The sequence below is a fragment of the Vidua chalybeata genome, chromosome 26 (assembly GCF_026979565.1).
Source record: "Vidua chalybeata isolate OUT-0048 chromosome 26, bVidCha1 merged haplotype, whole genome shotgun sequence".
NCBI lineage: Eukaryota > Metazoa > Chordata > Aves > Passeriformes > Viduidae > Vidua > Vidua chalybeata.
The window spans coordinates 235,297-255,050 of NC_071555.1; the positions used below are offsets into that span (position 1 = coordinate 235,297).

Consider the following 19,754-nt stretch of genomic DNA (forward strand, 5'->3'; position numbering starts at 1 on the left):
TCCTGGTGGGTTTGGTGTGGGGTACTGCCTGTTAGCAGTTTGATTTTCACCTAAAAGGTGGTGTTACAGCAGAGTCTCAGCTGGGAGAGACCTCTGCTTCTGGAATTCCCCTTTTCTCTACAGCATGGACAGCACCTTTTTGTCCAGGTGCCCTGTGTGAGCTCCTGTCTGGTGAGTTCTGGAGCCTGGTGCTGTCAGGCCCAGTCCAGGGAGGTTGTGCTCAGCCTGGGATGTGAGAGGAGCAATGGGGCCATGGCTGGGGGTCGTGGGTTGGTGCTCAGTGAGGGGCAGAGGGGCTGTGGCCAGGGTCCTGGGCTGACACTGGCAGTGTGGGGCTGTTGGAGTCTGGAGTTTGCTCAGAGAATGGGTGTTTGTGCACACAGGCTGGGCTGTGCTGAAAGAGAACCTCCCAGTGACTCTGTGTAACACCTGCTTTGCCTTCCCGCGGCAGAACAAACACTGCAGGGAGCTCACTGCACGAGGTGATCACTCGGAATGCCAGGTCTTTGTCTTCCTCCCTCCTGAGGGCCGGGTGTGCCCTCCAGCAGGACAGGGACTGGTGCAGGGCCACGAGATCCCACGGTGTCCTGGTCCTGCTGTGGTGTTTGGTCAGGATTCTTGACAATCTGCTTTCTTAGAGGGAAAATTTAAGGGCTTTAAATTTTAGCACTGCAGAATAGAGTATTTTACAACTCGTTTGAAACTTAGCTTTCTAAGTGAACCAGTGCTGGCTGAGTAATACTTTCAAAACCTGACTCTCCCACGTTTGTTCCGAGGTCCTTCACATCGGTGTGAGGGATGGACCCACGCAGGTGCACCAAGAGCAGTTGGGTCCTGGCACTTTTCAGGCTCTGAAATGGTGAATACGTGGGCAACTGAAATACTGGTCTATGCACACTGATGCTTCCCCAGCTTTCCTGGCACTGTAATCAGAGTTTACAAGAGTTTAGTGGCATTTTGGTTCCATGACATCTCGTCCTGTGTGTGTGTTGATGTCCCTGTACAGTTTGGGCTGTTCTCAGTGTCCTGTTGCTGAGCAGAGCCATGTTCTGTGTCTGTCATTGGGTTTATTCTCATTTTCCCCTGCCCTAGGGAAGTGTGACCAGCTTCCTTCCTCCCTTCCTTCTCTCCAGGCTGAGTGAGCCCGTTCCTTGGAGCACAGGAGTGGAATGGCTCTGCTTCTGGGAGAGAAAATGTATACAGCAGCTATTTATAACCTGTACATGAATGCATGATTTAATGTAGTTAAATATTCATATGGTGAGTGCCAAGATTTTCTACAGCGCGTTGTTATGTGAATCAAGGTGAAGGCAAATGTATGGAACCATGGAATGGATTGGGCTGGAAAACCTTTAAAGGCTGTCAAGTCCAACCCCCTGCCATGGGCAGGGACACCTTCCACTAGCCCAGAGTGCCCCGGGCCCTGTGCAGTCCCTGTTCCCCCAGCACAGAGCAGGGCTGAGCAGGGCTTGGTGGCACCTGGCACCTCAGGGCAGCAGCAGTGCCCAGTGGCACTGTGACCTCCACCGTGTCCCAGCACGGCCTGGGGAGACAAAACTCTGCTTCTTTCCAAAAAATGGACTCAGCTGTGCATTGCTTGGAGTGTTGCCTCCGCACATGGTGGTTCCAGGACATTGTCCATGGGCTGTGGTTGGGTGTAGCTACAGGGAAGCTGAGTGCCAGTGCTCCAGCCACTCACAGCCCTCCCGTGTGTCCTGCAGCCCCACGGGAGCCACCAGCCCCATGGGGGCCACCAGCCAGAGGGATTTGCCACAGAGACCACAAATGAGCATCTTCAAGCAATGCTGTGCCTGCGCTGTTCTCAGAAGGACAAAGAGCACACGGAGGTGCAGGAGGTGGTGCTGTGGGAGCTGCCCAAGGCACAGGCGTGGTGGCATCTGGTATGACTCTCAGCCTGGCAACTCCTGCCTGGGGTCTCCAGGGGGGAATGGCTGGTGCTGTGAGAGCTGCTGCCAACAAGAAGGGCCTGGAAAGAGCAGAGCTGCTGTGGCTGAGAGCCAGACCAGGCTGGTGTGTCAGGGGGCGTCTTCCACCAGCTGAGTTGGGAGTAGATGCTCTGAACAGCTCGAGAGCTGGCGAGTGGCTGTCAGCTTCTCTGGGAAAGTTGTGAAGAGAAGTGTGTGAGGAGTGTGGCTGTGGGCAGAGCTGGCATGTGAGGGCTCTGCTGTAGGACTGCAGTTTTGGCAGGGAGATCAGGAATTGGTGTGGCTGTTAGGCTTTGCCGTGGATGTGTTTTTTTCTGGCCGTGCTCAGAGAATCATGGAATAGTTTGGGTTGGAAAGCTGTGAAGTCCATTCATAGGTTCTGGCCACCCTCTTAAGGTTCCTCATTGCTTTGGCTGCACAGAAACGTACCTGATTTATTCTGATCCTGAGAGTGTTCAGTGAGCAGGATCCCTAGTGCTGCTGGCAGTTATAAATGCAGAAATGCAAGTTGGAAAATGGGAGAAAGACAAGTTGTTCAGGTACAAGAGTATTATCCATGGAATAGTGGGCCCCTCCACTCTCTGTATCTGCTGAGATACAGAGTGGACGCTGCTGTGGTGTGTCTGACGTGGAGGCTGGTGCCAGTCCCTGTCCAGCCACACTGGCCCTGGATCTGCAGCCATCAAACAGCCACGGGGTTGGGCCATGTGCTGCTTTGCCATTTCCAAATGACCTCCTCAGTTTCAGTAATAACTCCAGATATTCTCTTATTTCTAATGGATGGTTTTCATCCTGTTTAAATTCGTGCCTTGTCCTTTCCCCTCCTCTTCCCTAGGGAACAGGACAACTGTGTGCTGCAGCCACCCGTGTCCCTGGAGCAGTGCTAGTCCCTGGGCAGCTGTGGCAGGGGTAGGTAGCAATAGCTGGTGGCTGTCCCTGCCCTTGGCTCTGTGGGGCCATTCTGGTCCCTGCATGACTGTGGGAGCTGATGTGAAATGCTTTGGCCTTCCTGGCCAGGCCCAGCTCTCCCCACTTCCACCATCATGGATGGGGTTATCCCTTCTTGGAGCAGTGCTGGGCATTTTCCCTTACCCAGATCCGAGTTTGGAGGGACAGCTCTGGTCTGTTGCTGGGAGCTGGGACACTGCACCCGAGCTGGAGCTCAGGGCTGGCCCAGGAGGGCAGGGTCAGTGGGGAGCGCAGCGGGACGAGCAGCCCAGCTGCCATCCCAGCCTGTCTGACTGCCCAGCCCTGTCCCCACTGTCCCCTAATGGCTCATGTGAACAGAGTGTGGTGTGAGGCAGCATCTGAGGGGCCACAGGGGAGCACCCAGAGCCCCACAGTGCACGTGTGTCACAACATTATGGAACAGTCAGGACAAATCCAGGCACCGATGCGAAGCCACTTGGAGAGGAGCTTGTCCCTGTGCTGCCGTATTTATCTGAATTGGAATTCGGAATGTTTACCTCAGTGTACATAGCTCAACCTTTCCCTGGGAGGAAAGGGGAATTGCATGGAGCAATCGCTGTCCCATTGCTTTGCCAAACTCCTCATCCTCTCCCAGCCGGGCTCCGCATCGGTACCAACTGTCCCTCTTGGACCTTTCTAGGATGTGAATGGTAAAAATGTGAATATTTGTTGTTTACTTCCTTAGCAGAACTCCTGATGCCGTGTTTGTATGGGAAATCAGCCTGAGCAGACCCATATGCAATCGGTTTTACTTTATTATAAACTGTATATGATGTACAAACTAATAAAAACTCAAACGACGACAATGTCACTGTTGTTCTTGAACAGGCAGATGAAGGAGATATTCCAGCTGTGTATTCTGGTGCTGGAGTGATCTGGGTGCTGGGGGTGTGGGCTCAGCCAGGTGCTGGCAAATACCTTGTAAAGCTTTGGTGGAACAAACCCTTGAGGTTGTGTCAGGAGAGGCCCTGGCTGAGCATTGGGCACTCAGCTGCTGCCAGTGCGGAAGCTTGGAGGGGTTTCTCCATGAAGGGTCACAGGTGCTCTGGGTGGGTTTATAGCTCACTATTTTATGGTATAATGAGAATTTATTCTTATCCTTTGCTTCTGATCAGCAGGAAGTATTTTGCTTTCATGGCAGAGTGTTTGGTACCAGAAAAGCACCAAAGCTCTCCCTGCTTTTGGCCTCAACAGTCAGAGAGAAATGCTCCTTGCCCCAGCAACATTGGACTCAGGGTGAGCTGTGCCCAGCACCAGCCCCAGCCCAGCCCACGCCTCAAACACAGTCAGTATTTACAGTGTTAGTGTGGGTTAATGTCACTCTGCTGCTCCCCAGACCCTGAGCCAGAGCAGGAGGTCAAGCTGGGACCTTACCTGGGGCTGTTAGTGGAGCTTTATGTTAAACAATGCCCAGGAGCCACCGCCTTGCTGAGCCAGGGCCTGGCAGAGCACAAACCCAAGTTTCAATAAAACAGATTTAATGACACAAGTGCTGGGTCAGTAACTTCCAGCTGGGGTTTAGGTTCGAGCAGACATGAGTTACATGGTTACAGTGCCTCCACTTCCTACACTACGGGGTTACTCCAGCCTAACTCTTAACATTCAAGTGCATTAGAGGAAGGGAGTAAAATCTTGCATGAAGTCAAGTTGTGTACTTCAGACATGATTTTAGTTTCTTTCAAAGATGGAAAAGATGTTAGTTCATCTCTTCCACTCCCTGCCAAGGCAGGATTGTTTCCTACAGGACACAGGATGGTGCTTGGTCCAGCCCAGGTGGAGGGAAGTGGCTGGAGCTGCTTTGCAGGAATTGGCTCCCTGTCCTGGTGTTTCACTTGATTTTGCCAAAGTTCATGGTTGGTGTCTTTAAGACATCACCTGGCACTGTGCCCTCCTCCTGGCTGTCCCCAGAGCATCTCTGCTGTGAGGGACAGGAGGTGGGATGGATCCCACTGGGCAGCTGTGATTAGGGCTGCCAGGACCCACTGCCCTCAGCAAGGTCTGTCCTTAGGGGCCAAACCCTTAGTAAGGGCAGGACTCCTGACAGGAGTGACCCACGCCTGGGTCTCACTAGTTCTGACCCTGTAATCAGCTGCCAAAATGGCCAATGTCAGTCCCCAGGTGTGGGAGGGGAGGGATATCCTGCAGTTCCCTTGGCTTCAGACCAGCGACTGGCAGGCTTTGGTCAGTGCCAACAGGTAAAGATCGAACGATTGTGGTTCAGAGGGAAGCAATAAAAGCCCCAGAGCTGATCTTTCTCCAAGGAAGAAAACAAGCAGGACACCCCAGCAGGTTCCCTCCAAAACTCACATTAAAATCCGTGACAGTTTCAGTCAGGAGTTGCTTGTTTTCTTCCTTTTCTGAGGCCGATAACTCCCCAGAGGCTTCATGCTGGGGTGGGCAGGAGGGTTGACTTTAGTAAAGGTAGAATTATTTCTCTTTACATTTTTAAGGTTACAGGAGTTACTTGCCTTTTAAAAACAAACCAAGGAGCTGCCCTGCCTGTGTTCTAGATGATGGTGCAGGAGCTAAAGGCAGCGCCCCGTTTGTTGGTGCTCTGCGTTGGCACGAGTTTTCCCTTCCCATAATATCCCGAGAATATTGCCCTCACATCAATCTTTTTAGACAGGACAAGCATCCACATACCATTATCAAAATACAGCAGTTTCCCTCCTCCAATTTCCCCCACTTGCTCCCCTTTGTTCCCTGCCTTTTCCAGCTTCACAAACTCCAGCAGGTCGAGCCCTGTCTGGACGGCTTCGACGCCGTTGGCGCAGCCGAGGGTGATGTGGGCCCGGCTGCCCCGAGGGAGGTTGTCCGTGGGCAGGATCTTGTCAGCATCCCCGGGCCAGAGCAGCAGCTGCTGCTCGCTCAGCTCGATGCGAGCCCCGACAGTCTTTGTGGTGATGAACAGCGCCGAGATGGAGAGGGTGAAGCCTTTGCCGTAGGAAGCCTTCACGGCCTGGAGGAGAGGGACCCGCACAGGGGACAGCGTTAGTGCCTGTGCGTGGTGCTGCACTGGGGTCCCCAGGCTCGGGGACAGCATGGCTGCTCGTGGCAGCTCTTGCTGTGACACGGTCAAAACACCCAGAGCAAGGAGAAGGTCAGTGCCTGATGTCCCAGCTCGTGGATTCAGAGCTGGTAACGTCTTTGTCCTTACAATATTTAATCTGGGCTTATGTGCTCTGAAATAATCGATAAATAATAATCTAAATACCTCAATTCATCATCATTCAGCTCAAGCTGTCAGAGATGATGCTGGAAGTCATGTGGGATTGGGGAACGTGAAAGTATTTTGTTTGGAAATAGGAAACAATCACCATGTCCACAATTTGGAGTTTTCTCTGCACAGGCCACATGGACGTAGTTCCTGTCCCTATATTTGGCCTCTTGGGTCACAGCAAAGCCCATCCCCAACCCTCTCCCAGGTTCATGGACACCCCACTGGGGAGGGAGGGGACATGGGGCTGTGGGGAGGAGGTTGGACCCCAACACTCACTTCCTGCTGCGCATATTCCTCAGCTCCGGCCGCTTTTCCAAACTCAGTGTATTTCGTGGTGCAGTGCAGGACCCCAGGTGGCCTCTTCACAAAGTAGCTGGTGAGATCTATTTTTATTTTGGGATCTTCGATAGCAGAAGGAACTGCAGATACAGGTAAACAATGTCACTGCCACAAAGTGATCCCCCTGATGTCAACCCACAGGCCCTGGTCCCATCTCAGCTCCCTTCCCTATCCCACCTGTCACATCTCCTGTCTCTGGCTGCTGGGGAGCACTGGGTAGGAAACCAAACCCCTCTCTCCTCCCAGGCTCACTGCAGATGGAGCCAGAGAACAGAAAGAAGCTCCTGTGCATCATCATGGCTCATCTCACACCTGATGATGTGAGAGTCCCCTAAGGGAAGGGATTGTTCAGCCTTTCCCATTTCTCTCTCCTTGCCTTTTTCCCACCCAACCCCCTGGAATCAGGGGACACCCAGGATCCCATGTCCTGCTGCTGCCACCTGAGCTCAGTGCCCTGTGTGGCCAGACCTAAACAGACTTGGGAAAAGCTCTTTAATTTATTTTTACTTAACAAAGCAACTTTGTCAACTATGAAGACCAGGTTAGTAGCTTTAAAAAGCTTTTCTTGTTGACAGTATTAGAAATTTACTTTAGAAGCTAATCAGACTTGTTAACATCAACAGCATCAGTGGTAAGACAGCATCAATACGTACAGTATTTACTCTCCTTTTTGAAGGCTTTGAGACTCCCTAGCTCATCCAAGAATGCCTGGCCAGCCTTCCTCAGGATCTCTGAACTTCTTTTGCTCAAAAACCACCCAAAATACATGGGGAGGAATTCCTTCTCTAAGCTTGGCTTCATCTTCTTCAGCTCTTCCACAGATAGTTTCCATTGATTCTTGTCCTTTAGCTGGGGACAATCCAAGCGCCACGGGGTTTTGGGCTCAGCGAAGATGACTTTGTACCGGTACTTGTCAGCAATGTCAAAGAGCTGGTCCAGCCGTTCCCGCTCATGGTGAGTGTCATCCAACACAATGACGCTGACCTCCCGTTTGCAATAGTCAACTAGATCCTCATCCACCTTGGAGTACTCTTCGGGAATGGAGCTTCTTATTAATGGTGTAATTTTATAGTGATCAACAGAGATGACCTTGCAGGCATCTTTGTACCGATCGTGGATGGCCTGGGCGAGGGTGGACTTCCCACTGCCAGGCAGGCCCCGGAGGATGAAAAAGGTTTTGGATTCTTTGAGCGTGGAGATGGTGTCTTCGTCGTCCAGGAATGGGAAATGCAAACTCTCGGGTCTCTCTTTCGCTGATTGAGTAGACATTTTTCTAAATATTTTAGGCAGGAAAGTGTGACTCTTCTTGGAGAAGCCTCTGTTCTGAAATGGAAGGAGAAAACACTTTGCAGGGCAGGAATCCCAGACACAATGTGGCCTTGCTGAGATATTTAATGGAAAGGATGGGGCAAGGGAGCATCTCCCCCACACTCCCTCACTTGGGTGCCCTGCTCAGCTGACACCTTCTCCCACAGCTGCTCTGGCTGGTCGCACAGCAGGGTTCCACTGCATCCCAACCAAGGGCTGAATGTTCAGCCCTGCTCCCCATTCTGGCCTCAGCAGCTGCAGTCCTGCCCCACTAGGAAGGGTTTCTCAGGCACCATGAGCTGCCACAAAGCCCCAGCCCGGGCAGAGCTCCTCGTGTGGCACATTTAGTCTGAACACTTGAACTAACACCTGTGGCTGCCGGACGCGAGGGGCAGTGACCCATGGAGGAGCCCAACGGGAACTGAAAGTCCCAGCAGGTTGAGAGCTGCCACACTCCTGTCCCTTCACCTGAATCACAAACTCTATTCCCAGGGAAGAGGCTGTTTCCTAGAGCAGCCCACAAGGATTGTGCTGTCTCTCTCTGAGCAGCACTGAGGATCAGCAGCTGAGCACCTGACAGGAGGGAATTTGGGCTCCTCTTGGGAAGAGCGACTGCCACAGCTTCCAGGAAAGCCAAACCCCGCCCAGCAGCAGCTGCAAGGCAGAACTCGAAAGTGAAACCTCGAGTGCTGGAAGAAATGAAACGCTCGTGGTTGGCAGCAGTGAGCGGGAGATGCCGCTGGGAGCTGGCAGGGCTGTCCCTCCCCTCCTGCCAGCAGCTCCGGTTAGCGGAATCCCAGATTAATTCCCAGTAGGACCCGGGAAAACACGGGACTGAAAGGAAACGTGGGGTTTCTTCAGCTGTGAGAGTCCTCAATAGCATCAACAAGGCAGACGTTTGTTGGGTCAATACATGAACTTTCCACCCCCCCAGCTGCCTGTGGGCCAGGCCAGCCTGCGATCCACTGGACCGTGGGAGGGATGTCCAAGAAGTGAGTTTTGCCTTTAATGCAAAAATTGAGAAGTTTTACAAAAACATAACTGCTCTGCCTGGGCCAGAAAAATGTATTTCCAGTTCACAGTTTTCAAAATAAACGTTTCAGATGTTGATTTCCCCATTTCTTTATTCCAGAAGGTGCAGATGGATTTTGGTTCCAAATGCCCTGGGAGCAGAAGGACCCCACATTTCCCACGGGCACTGCCTGCCCTGGGCTCAGCTGCGGCATCACACCCAGACGGGGACAAACGAGCCCCTGAGAGCAGCAGGCACCTACGGGCTCCCCGGCGACCCCCGTGCCGCTTTCCCCGCGGACTCGGGGCTCAAAGTGCTCGCACAGGAGGAAGCCGGTGAGTTTCCTGGAGCGCTGCTCCTTCTCGCAGCACAGGTGCTCCGCTTGCCAGGGGGTCGCACAGCCAGAGCTGGTGCTGCGGCGGCCCAGGGCCGAGCTGTCCCCGCACCGGGCTGTCCCCGCACCGGGCTGTCCCCGCACCGGGCTGTCCCGCGGGCGGGGACCGGGGCCGCTGTTCTGCCGCGGCAGCTGCTGAGGGGACTGAGGCGCTTTTCAGCCCCGTGAACAAAGGAACAATCGCGGCCCCCCCGGGCCATTGTTCGCCGCCGGCTCGGGGACAACGGGCGCCTTCACGGGCCGGGCCGGGTGGACAAAGGCCCCGCAGAGCCCGGGGGAGCGGGGTCTCGCCGGACAATCTCCCATTGAGCCGGGCCCGGCCCCCCCCGCCGCCCCCACAAAGCTGCCGCTTGTCTCCTGCTCCCCATGGAACAGGGGCTCGCGCGGAGGGACCGATCGCTCCCGGTCCCGGGCTGCCCGTGCCCCGGCAGCCCCCAGAGTGTCCCGGGACCCCCGAGACGGAGCCACGGGCCCCCGGGGCCGTTCTCGGGGCCCGGCGGCTTCCGCGCCCCCCACCCAAACCCAGCGCCCACGTGTCGGCAACGCCGCCAGCGCTTCCGCCTTTCTGGGAATCGCAACCTTTGCCGGGCGGAGCGGCAGCGGCAGCCCCGATCCCGATGCTCGTCCCGATGCTAGTCCCCATCCCGCCGGCCCCGCTTACCATGGTGAGGGCAGCGGCTCCGGGGCGGCCGCCGGTGCGGAGCGGCGCGGCGGGGAAGCGGCTCTGGGGCGGATGCGGCCGCAGCTCCTTTCATAGCCCCGGGGCCCCCCCGCCGCCCCGGGGAGGGTTCGGCCCGGCCCTCGGGGGCGGGCGGGCCCCGGGCTCAGCCCTCCGCCCCCCCGGCCGCGGAGGAGCCGGTCTCGGGGATGCTGCCGGGACAGTCCCGTGCCGCGGCGGGGCCGGGGCCGCGAGAGCGGGTACGGGGCCGGGGGAGGCAGCGCTCCGAGAACGGCGGCGGCTCGGGCCAGCTCCTTCCCTGCCAGGGAGACACCAGTCCAGTGCTGGGTACGACGCTTGCTCAATATTTATTTCAACTTCCCGCCTAGGGTCTACTTTACCCCACTGCTGTCCTTTATTTCCTTGTCCGTTTCCCCCCTTCCATCTGCTTACGTATCGTTTCTGTCTGTTTATATATCGTTTCTGGCTTCCTCTTATGGCTTTTGATCTCGATTCCTTTGCTCCTCCTCTTCCACATTCTCGGTGGTGGTTTTTATCTTTTCACTGCTGAAGAGGCGATCTGAGAAGGGAAAAGGAAACTTAAGCCAAGTCCTAGAACTCAGCAGTTGGGCACAAGAAAGGCCTCCGGGCTCCCTTACCCTCACCAGGAATCTCTCACTCCCGTCCAGGTCCTGGGACGGCAGGTGCTGGGCTGCACGGCCTGAGGGGAGCAGCCCCGGGGGCTGCGGGCACAGCGCCCTGCCAGGACCCTCCCCCGAACCCCAGGAGCGGCGGGGCAGCGCCGGGCTGTCGGTGACACCGACCGGGCCAGCCTGCAGGGGACACTCAGGGAGCGCTGCTGTCTCTTAAGCTGGGCACGGCCAGACCTGGGAGCGCAGCTGAAGCAATCCTGGACTTCCACCAAGATTTTTATTCAATAGTCGCAAGGAAATGGGTGCTGTGGGAATTCTAAGGTGCTGCTGATGTGCAGCAACAACAGGAGAGTGGGGATTTTTCCCATTTCTGGGTGCAGAGGTGTGAATGACAAGTACCTTCACGTGAGTGAACCGTGCTGTCTTTGTGGTCTTTGTTCAGCTCTGCAATGAAGCTTTTGCTCACGTTATCTAAGGCCTGAAAGGGATGAAATTCTTAATAAAAGCCCCAGAAATGCAGCTACATACCCAACATTTTCCTGTTTTCTTTTGCTGGCTGCTATCATTACCAAATCCTTTCCTACTGTAAAGCTGCATTTAGTACTACTAGCTGGAGTATCCCAGTTGGGATAACAGCTACTCACAGAGGCTGCCCAGAGCTCCTCCTCCCCTCAGCAGCCCCCTTACCGCAATGATGCCATTTTGAGCAGCTTCACTGGGAACAAGCTTTGCCTTCTCCAGAGCCCTTTCAAAATTCAGGATTGCAGACCGGTAATCTTTCAGTTTCACTGGAACAGACAAGGATAGCAGCTGGTTTAGCCCAGGATCAGGAGAACACTAAGAAGTAATCATGCCAGTCTTGATCTGAGCAGTTGCTTTGGCTGTTAAATCCTAGAGATGTTTTCAGACCGGCTTCTCCACCCTAAGAGCAAAACCTGTGCCCACATCTTTACCTTGCGCCTGTGCCACCAGCACAGTGGCGTGGAGCTGCCACTCCACATCTCCCTCTTCATCTGCTGACTGCAGGGACTTCTGGCCATAATCTTGGGCTACTTCAGCTTTATCCAGCTCAAGGTAGCACCGCCCAATTTCATGGAACAGCCAGGCCTTCTCCAGGCTCGATTGGGCCAGTGGAATCTTCTCCTCCCAGCTTCAAGCAGAGTAAGACAGACAAACCTTTACCAACCTTCACTGGGTACAGTTACAACTCAAACACTGATTTGACAGCAAAGCATTCAGGTGTGAAAATTTCCCCAGGCCTGGCTGCAGCGAGAACACACAAGTGAAAAACCCCCACCTGGGTCACTCCAACCCCCTGATGCCTTTGCTGCTGGGCTGTACGTACGTGTTGATGGCCTGCTGGAACTTGCTGATTCGGGCGTACACGTGGCCGATGTTGTCCAGGGCCCGGGACACGGCGTCTGTCAGAGCGCTGAGACAGGGAGACAAAGGGATTGTGGCACTGACATCCTCCTGTTCCTCACTCACTCTGGATTTCTTCAGCCTCATGGTCCCTTTGGGGTTCCCCATGCCCTCAGAAAAGTGTTGGGAAGTAAAGGGCCCAGGTCAGACTGGAAGTCGTGAAATCAAGGTTGATTTTTGATTTCATCTACAGCTCCAGCAGCTGACCCCATGAGACATAGGGGAAATGGTTTAGCTTTGTCTTTGATTACTGTTAATTTTTGTGCAAATCTGACAGTCCTTGGAAAAGTCTTTCCACTTTTCTTTGCTTCCCTATGTGTCCCTGACACTCATGTATGATTTCTGTCTTTCAAAGCAAAGATGCAGAAAGGTGCCTGCAGTGTGTCTGCAGACCCCTGACACCAGCCCTGACCCTGTGCTTGGACCGAGCTTTGCTCCATGCTACGGGCAGCTCTTTCTGTAATAACAGACCCTGTGGGTTTTTATTTTTTTTTCTTAATTATCCTCGTTCTCATCTTCAGAAGCAGCTTTGCCTACCCTTACCCTAGAGATGGAAAGGCCTGTGCGAGGAGCATATAAATGCGATGGGACTCATGGAATCACAGACCGCTTTGGGTGGGAAAGGACCGAGCTCGAACCCCCGTCAGGGGCTCATTAACGCGAGTCATTAACGAGTCATTAGCGGCGTCTCCAGCTGCAGCCGCCGGAGGGCGCAGCCCGCCCGTCCTTCCCGGCGCCTCGGCGTTCAGCGAGCCCCCAAACCCGGGCACCTCCTCCCCCTCTCCTGCCAATTCCTGCCTTTACCTGGCCTGCTCGGGGAGTGCGATCACCAGGAGAGAGGCAGCCTTTTCCTAAACCAACATCCATTTCCGAAAGGATTTTTGAAAATGAGAAACTGTGGTTGCAGCTCTCTAGCTACAGAGAGTGGCACACAACTTTCCCAGATATTGTCCTAAGGAAGGTTGTGAGAAGATTAGAGAAAAGAATGAGAAACAATTCTTATTTTCACTTGTTGTACTTGTTGTGAACATGTGGAATGTGTTATGGAGATTTGTTTACTAAAGGATGATTTTTTTAATTAGCTAATAATGATAGTGTTTTAAATTCAAGGATTAATCTAGTCTGTTTGTATTGGACTGTCTGCAAGGGCGATGAGTTTCTTAATAAGTGTAGTATAGTATAATAAAACAATTGATCAGCCTTCTAGAATCATGGAGTCAATGCTAATTATCACCACATCGGGGACACCCTACTCAGATAAGAAACAACCAGTCAGTGACATTTGAAAAGCTCAGTGCACTACTGCAAAACACAAATCACTTCAAGCCACTGGTGCATGATTTCCGCTATGCTTTGCAAACTCTTGCTAAATCTAAGACTACATTTTGCTCCACTGTGGTTCAGCTGGAAGAGCCGTGGGATGTGTGTGGTGCAGATAGGTAAGTGCTCCTGGAAGAGACCTTTATTTCAAGCCATGCTTAATAGTCTCTATGAAAAGAAGTTTAAGACAAAATGTAGCAGAAAACAGGAGCAATTTCACCCCCGATCTTCCTGAGAAGAAAGTACCTACTCAAGATTAAAGTGCTGAAACTGGGACTTGTGTTCTTTTGCTTTGCTACAGAAGAGGTTTTGATATGCCCTGTGCTGTGGGCCCTTAAAAATCTGCTTCAGGCACCTTGTTTTGAAATAGTGAAGATAAAAAGTCACCACAGACCCTAATACTCGGGCAGAGCTGAATGTGTAACCCTGTTAAACGCCCCCAGGTGAGAATTACATTATCTAATGCTAAAACACCCCCGCAGAGGCATTTTCCCCTTTCTCCACCCACCTGAACTTCCCAGAACTTACTTCTGCCTGGCACAATTCAGATCCATCTTATGGCTGCGCAAAGCTGCCTCCATCTGTCCCATTGCCAACTGGGCATTCCCAATGCAGCTGTGGAGGTTCCCAATCAGTTCATTCTTGTTGGGAACTTCATTCTCTGACCACGCTTGTATCTTTTTCAGCATACGCTCAGCTTTCCTGCAGCTTTCCTCAGCGGAACCTCTGGCCAGCACTGGGGACAGGGAGCAGAGTTTGACACTGGGGTGTGACACAGAGACATTGGGAAGCTGTGAATTCCCCATCCCTGGAAGTGTTCCAGACCAGGCTGGATGGGGCTTGGAGCAACCTGGGATAGTGGAAGGTGTCACTGCCCATGGTAGGAGGGGTGGAACGGGATGAACTTCAAGGTCCCTTGCAACCCAAACCATCTTGGGATTCTGTGATACTTGGGAATTGTGACCTGGTGAAGTGGCTAACCCTCAGACAAAGCTCAGGAATAGTTAGAGCCCCCCACAGCAGTGGGAGGCCCTCAGCTGGCAGCCAGGAACCTACACAGCTCAATATCCTCCATATTCTTTGCGATGGATCTGGCAATGTCGGACGGTTTCTGTTTCTTGTCGTGCATCCGGCCCTGCCGCAGGACCTTGCGCTCGTACACCCGGGCGTAAATCGGCTTCTGCTGCTGCCAGAAGTCCCGCCGCTGGTTCAGGTAGGAGATGCCACTCAAAACCAGGTCCATGACTTTGATCCCCTGCCTTGTGCTGCTCTGCATCAAGTCTGGAAATAAGATAAGGTAGAACGCAGGTGAGAATGAACAGACCTGAGCTGCAGCTCAGCGGGGAATTGATTTGGAACGTTTTTCTGTTCTGACACAGACAGTCCTGGAAAGTGTCCCGTGCTCCTCAGAGCTGAGGTGATGGGGGAGCTAACAATAAACTCTGTTACCCATGTGGTTCAGTGAGCTGAGCTGGTGTTCCAGCCTCATATCTGCTGCCTTCTCTGCTGACTAAAGCCAGTAAGTGGGGCCAGCTGTGCTGAGCACCTGTCACTGGGACAGAACATCTGTATGGCACATCTGTATTGACAGAGCATTTTGAACAGTGCTGTGGATCAGGCTGGCAGATGGAAACTGAGAGGGCTTTTACCTGCCTGCAAACCAGACCGCCCACATGTGTAATTAGTGCTGGCAACACTGTAAAACCTGTGAGCAAACCAAACCTTAACCACTTCTTTATTTCTGGGCGAAAACTTCCCTAGAAATATAAAGGAGCATCATCTTTGTGCCTTTTTCTAAAATAAGATACTTCTCCAATTCCTGCATCTTGACCTTAACAGCATTTATAACAAACCCACAGAGGAGTCACAGCCCCGTGAGCAGACATCTGCCTGTGTCCCCACCACTATGAGCACCATGTGCAACGTGAGCTCTGGTACAACTAACAAAGAGTCACAGGGACTTAAAAGGAGAAAAGAAATAAAGATGAATAAAAAAGGGATGAAAGAAAAATGGAATCTGCTGAGAAGGAGAAACACCTTCATCCTTGAGCAACTTCTCCAGGTATGCCTTGTCAGCATAAAGCTGTCCCAGAAGCTGTCGCTCTGTTTTTGGACTCTGCTTCTTTGTCTGTTTTTGATCCTTTTGATCCTTTGGTTTGTTTTGCTGTTTCTGGTTGGCTTTTTTGCTCTGCAGCTAGAAAAAAAAAACAAAAGGAGGTGGGGGACGTCAGTGGGGAGCACTGGAATGAGCAGAATTCTGTTTATACTCCATATAAGACAACTTTTTTTTTTAAATAAAAGCAGAAAGTGTCTCACCAGCTGCTTTGGCCATGAGCAACTGAAATTCTGCAGCCAGTTGTGCTCCCTGGGGACCACAAGGGTGTTACAGAAAGGGAAGAACTAGCTCTGGCTTCTCAGGGGAACAAGACACTACTGCAACCGAGCATCCAAAAGTGAAGCAATAAAGAAAGTGTCCATTATCAAAACCGTGACCCTTAAACATCAGGTAAACCCAAAGTCAATATTGGAGCTCACTGTGCCCTCTATGACCTCTGGGATTACTCATTAGATGGGTGGCTGGCAACACCCCAGACATGGGCTGGAGGAGAAATTCCAGGTTTTGTTCCTGCATGGTGGCTCTTCCTGCCCTTCTGCCTTCCCCTTTAAATTCTGGGTGGCTTGAGCCAGACCTGCATTAGAAGCAGGTGACAAATACTCTCAGGCCAGTGTGTTTTAATGCTCAAGAGGCCCTTCAGCAGGCCCACTGCTCCCACAGCCATGTCCCTGCAGGGACTGTCACTCCTCTGGTGCCCCTTTCAGCATTACAACAACTCCAGAAGCTTCTTCAGCAAGAGCCCCGTGCTGTACCTCTGCCTGCCTGCTCACAAAGCACAGCTCCTCCTTGCTCTCCAGCTTCACCGAGGATGGATCTGCAGACACACAGGAGTCTGTGTTAGTGCTGCACAGCAGCCATGCAGGCTGTTGTGAGTAAAATGCCCATAAATATGACAAGCCCAAAACGTTCAGTTTCAACCAAAGATTTTCTAATCCTTTCCCATGGAATAGGAGGTGTTGGTGTGTTCTGGGAGCAGGGAATGCAGCTCATCCACCAGCTCCTCTTGGGATTTCAATTCACACAGCACCAGGGGGCTCCTGTTGCAATATTCCTACAGACAGGGTACATCCTGCATGGAAACTGAAGGGGAAGGATGCAGATTCTTCTGGGGGATCACAGCTGGAGCATGAAATGGAAGGAAAGGTATTTAAAAGGTGCACGGATTAGGGCAAAAGGCCCATTGTGTTTTCACTTGACCCCCAGTACCACCATCTGTCTGCACCCTGGGAAGGAAGGGTGAGGAAGAGCTCTTTGTTTGGTCTGAGCGAAGGACAGAGCTTCTGAGGCTGCTGCAGAATTCCCTTTGGCAGCCCTGGGGCCCAGACCAGCAGCACAAACACAGGCAGGTCACAGGGGCAGGTGTTCCCATCCATCCAGGGGAAGCAGCCTGGGGATGTACCCTGTCAATGTGTGTGCGTTTCCCAACTGTTCAAACATCCAGATCCATGCTGGCGTGTTTCCACGCTTCCCTGCATCTCGCAGCTATTTGACTGATTTAAAATTAGAGTTTTCTATTTTTTAAATTAATTTTTTGTGCCTGCAGCCCAGGGGGTCCAAAGGTGGTTAGAGCTCTTGGGATATTGAGCTGGGAAGATTTAATCTGGAGCTTGTGATACTATCTGAGCATTGTGCTAAGCTCAGGAAGCAGCAGGAATGGAGGAAAGCAAGCCAGATCTGGAAAGCTTCCCTGTTTTTTAAATAACTATCCCATATGAAAGTGCTGCAGGCTCTGGTGCCACTGGCACGTGTTAAACCCTGGCACTGGGGGAGGGCTGAAGTTTTGAAATTTTGGGAGAGGGAGGCCCTGGCCTGCCTGGGAAGCTGTGTAGGGTGTGAGAGGGGTGTGCCAGGTGCTGGGCAGGGACAGGCTCCAACCCACCCCACAGGTTTGGCAGCCCCAGAGGAGCCCTGCACACGTGTTCCACTCACATGTCAGCGGTGGCAGCCCCAGGTGAGGTGTGTCTGTGCCCCACAGTGGGACACGTCCTGTCCATGCCTGCTGGCAGGGCTGAGAGAAAAACTAAGTGAAAAGGGTTTTCTGTTTGCTTTAAAACCCACGAGGTCCTTGGCCTTTCTTGTCTCTCCAGGACCTGCTCGGTGATCTGAGCCAGGAATGGTGAAAGCAGAGCTCGTTACAAAAGTCAACAGTTTCACTGCTCTTTTGCAATGAAAATTGGAGGAGAGTCAGGATTTCAGGAGGCCAGTCTGAGGTAGCATGGCACATTGCATTCCAAGCTTTGAATACAGGGATAAAGGTCTCAAAATGGATTCTGTAATTAGTGCTGGAAGTAGATCATAGAATCATGAAATCCCAGAATGGTTTAGATTGGAAGGGACTTTAGAGCTCATGCAGTTCCATCCCCTGGAATTGCACTTCCCATGGGCAGGGACATCTTCCACTATCCCGGGGTGCTCCAGCCCCATCCAACCTGGCCCTGGACACTTCCAGGGATGGGGCAGCCACGGCTTCTCTGGGCCTCCCCACCCTCATGGGGGAGAATTTCTCCCCAATATCCCATCCAACTCTGCCCTCTGGCAGTGGGAAACCACTCCCCCTTGTTCTGGCACTCCAGGCCCTTGTAAATAGTGTCTCCAACTTCCTTGTCAGCTCCCCTCATGTACTGGGAGGCCACAAGCAGCTCATGGATTAGATGAGCTGCTCTGGTCTGTATTCTCTGGAAAGTTTCCATGATGATTTTGGAAACTGGAGTGTCAGGATTTACCTACAGAACTCAAGGGATCAGGCACTGTGTGTGAACAGGTGTTCAGGGGAGAAAGAAAGAACAAAAGGAAAAAAGAGCAGGGTTGGCTCTTTGTGGTGCTTGCTGGTGCTCTGGATTTATCTGCCACAAGGAGCACAAACCCAGAAGCAGAGAGGCTCTGCTGTGGGGCTCTTGGGTCACTTGCAGAGCTGATTTGCCATCAGCTGTGCCCTGAACAGCGTTGTCCGGGCTCATGGGGGCCAGAGAGTGCCACTTCTTACTCCCAATGCAGTTGATAATGGCCTCCTCAGCCTTGTTGATGCCGAGCTGGAACTTGTGCAGGTCGGGGCGGAGCCTTCGGCCTCGGTGGTAAAACACCAGAGCAAACTCAAAGTCCCCCATGGTGTACAGCGTCTCTGCTTTCTGGTAAAGGCCCTAAAACCACATTTGGGGAAAGAAACTGGTAAAATGAGGGAAACTTTTGCTGGATCTCAAGTAACTCCTGTCAGGCACACTTGAGAGCCCAGGGCTGTAACAACTTGGGTACATTAAACCCCAGACTTGGAGGTGCCTGAGCACCTCAACAGCTCTGAGAGCAGCAGAACTCTCAGGAGTGACTGGAGTTTCCTCACAGCTCTGCCTCAGACCCCGCAGGATCCAGGCCAGCCCTTGGCCAACCCCCTCCTACCCCTTCAGCTGGTTACCTCGGAGAATGCATTGTCAATTTGGAGCGAGGCTTCAGCATCTTTCAGGGAGTTTTCTGTGTCTCCAAGTTTCAGAAAGCACTTGGAGCGGGTGATGAGGCAGTGCTTGTCTCCTGCTCTCAGCTTCAGTGCCTGCAACCACAGATACAGACTCGTCACCAGTGCTGGACGTGTCACCACACACGGGTATGTCACCTGTGCTGGCTCAACACCGCAAACACACAAGTGCAGGTATTTGATGCCACGGTTCCCACGTGGACCTTGATGATGGATGAGGATAAAACCACAAGGATTTTACTGAAGAGTCTTCTCTCGTTTTTCACGTGTTCTCTGTGCTGCAGGCGCTGCCCCGTCCCTGAACTGCCCCGTCTGGGTCACCCCTCGTGCCGAGACCTCCCGGGACACGTCCCTCCGTGTCCCCCCCTCTTGCAGCGGGGTCCCCCCGCTGCCTCTTCCCCCGCCTGAACCGAACCACATCCCGTGGGGGCGGCTGCCCCCGAGGCCCCTCCCGCCGTGGGCAGCTCGGCGCCCTCACGTCATTGAAGCAGCCCAGAGCCTTGTCGTGCTGGCCGCGCCGGCTCAGGATCGTCCCCTCGGTCATGAGGCTCCCGAAGGAGACCACGGGCAGGTCCTCGTCCGCCATGGCTGCGCTGCGGCGCCGTTGCCAAGCAACGGCTACAGGGCAACGCCCACTTCCGGTGGCCTGCCCCGCCCCGGAAGTGACGGGCGGCCCCGGCCGGTGCCCGCGTGCGGTGCCGCTGTCCCGCGCGGCCCGGCCCCGCTCCGCTGCCGGCGGGCGCCGTGCCTCTGACACCCGCCCCGGGCCTCTGAGCCGCCCCGAGCCCGAGCCCGTGGGGTTCTCTTCTCCCACCCGCGTTCCCGGAGCCCTGCGCGGCCGGGAGGAGCGGGAGCGCGGCCGCTCCGCACAGCCGCTGTGCCACGGCGGCCGCCGAGCACCGGGCAGAGCGGGTTCCTCGGCCCCAGCGGGCAA

General features: G+C 53.6%; 2 protein-coding genes across 2 annotated transcripts; both read right to left on the minus strand.

Moving 5' to 3' along the window:
• Positions 1-3,652: 3,652 nt before the first annotated feature.
• On the minus strand, positions 3,653-9,936 carry CNP (2',3'-cyclic nucleotide 3' phosphodiesterase). Its single transcript, XM_053965499.1, has 4 exons — positions 9,850-9,936; positions 7,128-7,797; positions 6,412-6,554; positions 3,653-5,874 (listed from the first exon to the last, which is right to left on the minus strand). The coding sequence occupies exons 1-4, from the start codon at positions 9,850-9,852 to the stop codon at positions 5,422-5,424; spliced, it is 1,269 nt and encodes a 422-aa protein (XP_053821474.1). The 5' UTR covers positions 9,853-9,936; the 3' UTR covers positions 3,653-5,421.
• A 255-nt stretch (positions 9,937-10,191) lies between these two features.
• ODAD4 (outer dynein arm docking complex subunit 4) lies at positions 10,192-19,458 on the minus strand. The gene is made up of 12 exons (XM_053965493.1): positions 19,299-19,458; positions 18,764-18,895; positions 18,341-18,494; positions 16,110-16,171; positions 15,279-15,435; positions 14,298-14,522; positions 13,770-13,977; positions 11,845-11,931; positions 11,453-11,649; positions 11,187-11,287; positions 10,899-10,977; positions 10,192-10,426 (listed from the first exon to the last, which is right to left on the minus strand). Exons 1-12 carry the CDS (start codon positions 19,404-19,406, stop codon positions 10,341-10,343), a joined length of 1,596 nt encoding a protein of 531 aa, XP_053821468.1. The 5' UTR covers positions 19,407-19,458; the 3' UTR covers positions 10,192-10,340.
• Between the last annotated feature and the right edge of the window lie 296 nt (positions 19,459-19,754).

What these genes read in the sequence shown, in the direction of transcription:
- CNP (XM_053965499.1), bottom strand. An exon ending in CAAAAAGGAGAGTAAATACT is followed by an intron (nt 6,555 to 7,127) that starts GTACGTATTGAT and finishes CTGTATCTGCAG; the next exon opens with TTCCTTCTGCTATCGAAGAT. An exon ending in AGGAATATGCGCAGCAGGAA is followed by an intron (nt 5,875 to 6,411) that starts GTGAGTGTTGGG and finishes CCTCTCCTCCAG; the next exon opens with GCCGTGAAGGCTTCCTACGG.
- ODAD4 (XM_053965493.1), bottom strand. Translation starts at nt 19,406, where the DNA reads ATGGCGGACGAGGACCTGCCCGTGGTCTCCTTCGGGAGCCTCATGACC. An exon ending in TTGACAATGCATTCTCCGAG is followed by an intron (nt 18,495 to 18,763) that starts GTAACCAGCTGA and finishes ATGTGGTTTTAG; the next exon opens with GGCCTTTACCAGAAAGCAGA. An exon ending in CTGAATTGTGCCAGGCAGAA is followed by an intron (nt 11,932 to 13,769) that starts GTAAGTTCTGGG and finishes TCCCTGTCTCAG; the next exon opens with CGCTCTGACAGACGCCGTGT.